The sequence below is a fragment of the Athene cunicularia genome, assembly GCF_003259725.1.
Source record: "Athene cunicularia isolate RWA chromosome 25 unlocalized genomic scaffold, athCun1 chr25_part2, whole genome shotgun sequence".
NCBI lineage: Eukaryota > Metazoa > Chordata > Aves > Strigiformes > Strigidae > Athene > Athene cunicularia.
Window position 1 is genome coordinate 105,479 of NW_020799135.1, and position 6,963 is coordinate 112,441.

General features: G+C 48.9%; 1 protein-coding gene across 1 annotated transcript; it reads left to right on the plus strand.

The window, feature by feature from the left end:
* The first annotated feature begins 6 nt into the window (after nucleotides 1-6).
* LOC113488755 (ubiquitin-associated protein 2-like) lies at nucleotides 7-5,980 on the plus strand. The gene is made up of 4 exons (XM_026864062.1): nucleotides 7-3,574; nucleotides 4,142-4,219; nucleotides 4,619-4,729; nucleotides 5,897-5,980. The coding sequence occupies exons 1-4, from the start codon at nucleotides 3,485-3,487 to the stop codon at nucleotides 5,978-5,980; spliced, it is 363 nt and encodes a 120-aa protein (XP_026719863.1). The 5' UTR covers nucleotides 7-3,484.
* Nucleotides 5,981-6,963: the final 983 nt, after the last annotated feature.

Sequence of the window (6,963 nt, forward strand, 5' to 3'; positions counted from 1 at the left end):
GGTAACAATGGGGGCCGCGCCTCCGCGCTGCCCCGCTACCGCCGTGCTCTCGGGGCTCCTCGCGTGCGACCGGGCCCGCCTCCAGCACCCTTTCTTCGGCAGCGCTCCGGGGGCCGTTGCTGGTGGTGGCCCCTCGGTGTGGGGCGGGCCCCGCCGCGGGTCCCTGTGGCCCACGTGAAATTCCCGGGCGATGCCGGTTTGGTGGCCCTGGGGCAATCCCGGCCCCGCTCCAGGTCCCGTGCGTGGCCTTTGCCTCCGTGCAAGTTTGGGGCGCTCTCCCTGCGTGCTCCCGGACGGCAGCACCGGCTGGTGAGTCTTCCCAATAAAACGCTGCACGTTGACGCTGAACTGGGGTCTCTGATGGGGTATCTGGGGGCATCTCCCCAGAATCTTGTACTCTGCACACATGGGAGTGATTTGGTTTGCAGCTGTAACGTGTTTGCTCTGGAGGAAAAAAAATCCTAACACTGATACGCCAGCCCCCCGTGTCGGGCTCCTTTGGGTGCTTGTTCTGCCCCACGTTGCAGAAAAAAAAATCTTTCTGAATGCTTTGCCCTCTGTGGTCCTTTCCTTTGGAGCTTTGGAGTCTTTTCCATGTGTTAATCAAGGTTTGTCGGAGGGGGAAGGAAATACCAATTTTCTGTATTAACAGATATGGGAAACTGAGGCTGGGACGTGCTGGGATTCACCCAGCATCAGCCAGCAGGTCTGATACAGCTGGGGATAGTGGATGGGGCTGACAGATCCTTGTTCTAAAACTGTAACTTACCTGAAATTTCTAATAAAAATGAACAGTTTGTTACATTTTTGTATCATCTCTTTTTCTGGAGACTCTGCACGTCATGTTTTGCGTAGCCGAGACTCTTTCCTCTCTAGATGTGGAAGGTGGTAGCGGTGTAGTCTGGGAAGGGAAAGGGGTAACGGCAAAGTGTGTCACGTTTACTTGCAGCTTCTTTGAAGAAAAGATGTAACCCGTGGCTGTGAAGCTTTTTGTTTTCCCTAAATCCTGTACGCATGCATCGATTTCCCCTTGTCTTGAAACGTAAGCGCTGGCCTGATTTAACGCTGTTTCTCTGGTGTGGATGAGCCACAACTTGGTTTGACTGGAGTTGCTCTTTATTTTTACATCCTTCTTGGTGAATATGTATGGGTTTGCTCTTATTAAAAAGAAAAAAAAAGTAAAATGCTTTTGATGAAGATTGCTTTGAACTGGTAAACTCATGTTATTGTTACTTCTGTGTGGGGCCAGTTCAAGTATCAGGATAACAAAGATTTTCAATTAAATATTGCCTGTGAGCTGTACTGAAGTTACATGATTGAGGAATAAAATATCAGCAGCTGAGTCTTTTTCCTTCAGTGCAGGGCATGGGGATGCCTGATTACCTGATGGGCTCAGCAGGGTCAGGGCCTTGCTGATATTTCTATAATAGATGTTTTTCTTGTGTTTTTTTTGCATGTTAAAGAAAAAAATCATCATGATTTAAATGTGGCAGAAATGCAGCTGGGCAGAGTGGAGCGTGGCAGCTGTTGAACAATGCCCAGCCACTGCACAAAGGTTCGGGGCAGCAGACTGCTGGAACTGTATCCTATTGAAATTGCAGATTAAGTTACTGCAAACGGGCAGGATTGCTTCCCTCTGGGCCTGCAGTTCTGCTGCCAAATTGGTTTAATATGACAACTTGTTTGTGCGTGAAACACTTAGAACTGGAAGAGACATAGCGGTGGAGAGCAAAAATAAATACCGTGGGGAAGAAGCCTGCGTGGAGTGTGGGAGGGATGGCTGCGTAGCCCAGGAGGCTTTGTCTGCTCTGCCTTGGGTGAAGCCCAGGCTTGGTGACTCTTCCTTGAATCTGCTCGGTGTCACATGCACCTCGGGGGCTCCTGGTGACTGGACAGGTAGCTTGGATTGTTTCCTGATAAGAAACCTGGGCACTGTGTAGCTGGAAAACAGTGGTATGCAGTTGCTGCGAGGCATGGGTGGCCCCGGAGGACAAACTTTTGAGGTTTTGTGGGAAGATGCGGGAGCAATTGCACTTGAAAACTTGCCTACAGAGGAAGACTAGACACTGATGGGAGCAGGAGCGGTGGCGTGTGCGCGGAGCCAGGGTGAGGAGGTGACATTAGGGTCTCTGCTCTTGGGGAAGGATCTCTCAGACTAGTCAAGCACTTCACTCATGGACTTTGAGAAGAGACTCCCCAGTTCTTCCTGGGCTGTTTGCTAACGCTCCCTGAGCCTGGCCTTGCTCTGTGCTGCCATGTTGGTGTTCGCAAGCAACGTTTCAGATCATATCCTGCAGGTCGGATTTTCTCACTCGGGTTTCTTCCCTGCTCTTACGCTCTGTCTGTGGCTCCTTCCCCTGTCCCAAGCGTCTGCCTGCAGCACCAGCACCTGGAGCAGACCCTGCTGCTTTGGAGGAAGGCGTCGCAGTCATTGTTAACGAAATCCGAAAATGTGAAGTTTGTAATTATTGAGATTTCGGGGGGCTTGGAAGTAGCAAGTCCTGTCAAGTGGTGTGGGATGTGTCTGGCATCCCTCGTACTGGGGAGACAATAGGCAGGGCACAGCTACTCAGAGCTGATCCCCTTCTAACCACCCAGGTTGGGCTCTTCCCCTGAAGCCCAGTGTGAGGTTATAAAACTCCACTTGCTTTGGATGCTCCATGGCCTGAACTCTTACTGGGATTTTTTTTTTTGCTTCAAGCAGTTACCTAACGACATTACTGACTGTTATTCATTGTTGGCATCTAGTTTGCTTTTTTGCTAGTTTTTTTAAAGCCAGAATACCTAATAGAAGAAAACTTAATATTTCTGGTTCTGGGGAGTAATTGAAGCAATCAAAACTAGGCAGTTCTACAAGGGCAGCATATTATTAAAACAATATCCCACAGACCTGTAGCACCACTTATTACTGGAGCGTTTTTGCTTCCCTTTCCCTGCTTTGAAGGCAAGAAAGGAGAAGAGGAAGTAGTTGATGTGTCTCAGGCTCTGTGATGTCCTACTCTCCAAGTGCAATTTCTTTAGAGGTTGGTTTTTTTTTTTCAAGCATTCCTTGCTCCAGCTGATCACTGCAGCCTCTTAGGGCCCTGGTCATGGCAGATCTGTGCCTGCTCACTCATGTTTTAGCAGCAAGTTCTCAAACCCTTTACCCCAAGTACTTCTGCTCCTGGGTCCTGATTGCTCCTGCCTGGGTGCAGGTGATGTTTCATTTGGAGCCCTCTGCTGTGGTAGTGGTGGAGAAACCTCGAGAAGTACAAGTGGCCTTTTTGTTTTGGGGGCACACAGAAATGGTAGCCTGGCCCACTGACTTTCGGGGAAGCAGTGGGGAGGGTGGGGGCCCACGACGGCTTTACTGGCTGCCTCACCCACGCGATTGTTCAGTCTCGGTCCTGCCTTTTGTTTTCGGTTTCTAACAGTCTGTTCTCTCTTCTCCCCGACCCACCACAGAGTTCTACCTTGTAAATACTGTTATTTGTATATACTGTAAATGATGACATCGGTGGGCACTAACCGAGCCCGGGGGAACTGGGAGCAGACACAGACACAGAGCCAGACACAGCACAAGCAGCGGCCGCAGGTAAGGGCAGCGTCCATGGAAACCAGTTAGCTTGGAGGTGGAGACCTGGCACTCCTGCCTGGCCTGGCGCTAACGGCCGGGCTCGGCCTAACGAACTTCCCGTGTGCTGCTCACAGAGCCGTGTTAATTGGGCGGCCACTGGCAGTCAGGTTCCCACATTGGTGTCTCCAAGCAGGAGCTGGGGCTGAGATTTTGTTTTTATTTCCATCTGACCATTCCCCGTTCACTTTAATGAATGCAAGTGGCTGAGAAGCTGCTTGAAGTGAGTCTTGATGTTTTTGTGGTGGTAAGGTCTGCCTTGAAATGGACAAAGTTTAGGTGATTGTGGCTCACCCAGTGCCGCGAGGCCATCCAGTGCTATGTCCCTTTCTTCCAGACTCCCCTTGCTCGCTTGCTCTTCCATCTTTCTCTCTGAAGCTTTCTTCTTTCAGACCCTTGTTTGCACCTCGTCTTCATCATATTGATTCCTTTCCAGAGATCTCGGGAAAGTGATACTGCCTTTGGAGGAAGGCTTGCTGGAAATGTGCAGCTCTAACCGCTCTGTCTCTCTACATTTGATTTCTTTAGGCCACTGCGGAACAGATTCGACTTGCACAGATGATTTCGGACCACAACGACGCTGACTTTGAGGAGAAGGTGAAACAAGTGAGTGTGGAAAGTAGTGAGGGTGAACCCTGACAGGAAGGCAAGATTGATGTTGAGAGTATCGTGAATGCTGGGGGGGGTTGGGAGGGACGCGGCTGGCTGCTCCTTGAATTTCCTTGGACTGCTTGTTCCCCAGAACACAGGGAATGGTGTTATCCAGAGAAAAGGAGGTTGTCAGTTGAGCTGTGGTGAAACAACAGTAACTCAGAAACTTCCACCCTCAGTTACTCCTCGTTGAGGGGCCATAATGAACCTGAGAAAGCTGGGGACACTCCCAAACCCTGACACTGTAGGATTTCTGGTTTGGGATTCAACTTGCTTGTCTTCTAAGAGATCCACAAAGATTTTAGGGCTGCCTTGCTTTGGAACATGCTGACAGTGGTGTTGTCTTCTCTACAGCTGATTGACATCACAGGCAAGAACCAGGACGAGTGTGTGATTGCTCTGCATGACTGCAACGGAGATGTTAACAGAGCCATCAACGTGCTGCTGGAGGGCAATCCGGACACGGTAGGATTGGGTCCTGTAAATCTGGTGAGGCCTAGTTCAGTGTAACTGCATATTTGGAGACAAGACGTGCAGTAATGTCTAGATAACGAGAGCCAAAATGACTGACTAGTTCCACAAGTAGCATGTACAGTGTAATTGTGTCCTGGCTTCTTAATACTGCTCTCTGTAGGCTCGCCCAGAATGTGAGCGTGGCCAGCAGGCCCAAAGGAATAGAGGGGAAAATGCAAGAAAACATTTACTTCCTATTCCTTTTTGAATCCAAGCACTTTGACAACAGTACAGTGGCATCTGTATAAGCTTTCACGCTGCTGTGAGTGTGAAGTAACTTATCTTTTCCTGCGAGGGCTGAGTGACCTATGTTGAAAGGCAGGTATGTGTCAGCTGTGGTTCCTTTCTGTTGGAGTAATGCAGTTTTGTGTCTCTGGCCCTAAACATTTGCTTCTCAGTGATGCACTGACTGGCTTGTGTGCTGCTGCCCATGCCACATTTTTGAGGGTCTTTTTGTTTGTTTTCTGTGGAGTTAGGCTCAACTGCTGTCACTCACGCAGGTGCCTGTCTCAGGCAAGCCAAAGTCAGCTCTGAGACAAGCAAGCGCTTTCTTAGGAGGAACCTGCTGCCTGGTGTGCGGGGTGTCGTTCATTTTGTGACAAAGGCAGCAGAGATGCAAGTTCTGATACAGCCCAGTAAAAATCCTACGAATACCACCAGATCCTTCCAAACTGCAGCTGATCAAATTTATCTTCCCAGCAGCCTGATTTGGCTGAAGCTGCTGCAACTCTGTAGAGTTGAGGCTGTAAATATCACTTCAGAATATTACGCATTAGCTCATTTTTTTTTCCTCGTTAACCCCGAGTGTAGATGGATGAGCTGGACATCTCAGACTATATTCTGTGTAACGTAGCTGCTCCCCAGTGTCAGGTGCTTTGGTGGCTTTGGCACCAGCCAAGTTCAGTACAGCACATGTAAGTGTTCTTCCTTGCCTTTAGAGAGCCCTTTCTATTGACAACTGAACAAAGTAGCTGTTGGAAAATCCTTTGAGAAAGGGGAATGATATGAATGGCTGAGGTAAAGCTTTGCCATGACTGTATTTTCCTCCACGTCCCTTGTAACTGGTGCCTTCTAGTTAAATAACAAACCCCCTGCTATTGCTGCAATTGTGTTTCCTAGATAAACACGTTGCTCGTGAAAATAGAATCCAGGATAGTGCGGAGCAACCCGCGTCACGTAGCAGCACCTCCTTTATTCGAGTAGCTGGAACACCCGGCGGTGCAAGATACGCAGGGCTGCTGCGGAAAATTTGTAGAGGCAGAAAGGGAGTTGCCAGACCAAAGCCCTTGAGTCCTGCCACTGCTCCAGCCTGCAGTGCCGTGGGGGGCCTGTGGGCTGGTACCCGCCTCGCTGAGCGCAGGCAGCGGCCGCACTGTAATTGGTCAAAGGTCTTGGAGCTGCTTCTGGCCTGGATTCAGCTTGTGCAGCAATCCCGTAAAGGGGATTTTCTGATAAGAAACAGACTTGCTAATTGCTCGGATACTCCTGTGCGGATGAACTGCTCACCTGCTGAACTGGTTACTCATAACCTACCGTATTTCAAACAGTAAAGGAGGTGATGTGATCTTAGCATTGGCTTAGATTTGGCTTAAAATTAGAGTATTCAAAGTAAATATTTTCTAAATTTCCTTCTGAGCCAGATACCTACGGAGAGAGACTTCAGAAGCCTTGGGTTTGAAGGCAGTTTGTGCCTCTGTGTATGTTTTTTTTGTCACTGTCCCTGCATGTTGCCATCCAAAAATTTGTCTGCCAGTTACGTTTTTAGGTGTTTGTCAGTGACCTGTGACTATTTTTAATTGTTCTAACGGTGTGCAGCATCAGTTTAAGAGTATGAAACCACTGCGGACTGTCATAAAATAAACCAATGCGGGCCCACGGCAGTAAGCTGGAGGTGTGCTTAACTTCTTACACTTGAACTTGGGATGACTTGAACTTGCCTGTTGGATAAATTCTGTGATAACTCCTCTGTGAGCTGCTGTTTAGAGGAGGGGTTTTGTTAAATCACTCTGCATCTGAGAGAATAGTTTAACCCAAAATGCTGACTGCGGAGCACTTGGGAACATTCACCTGGGTTATTCTGAGAGTTCCCCAAAACAGTGACCCTTAGGAAATGGTGGGGTTTTTTTTCCCCTAAACAGGGTAAATTTATCCATGCTTTGAACTTGAGTAAGTATTATGCCCACTCT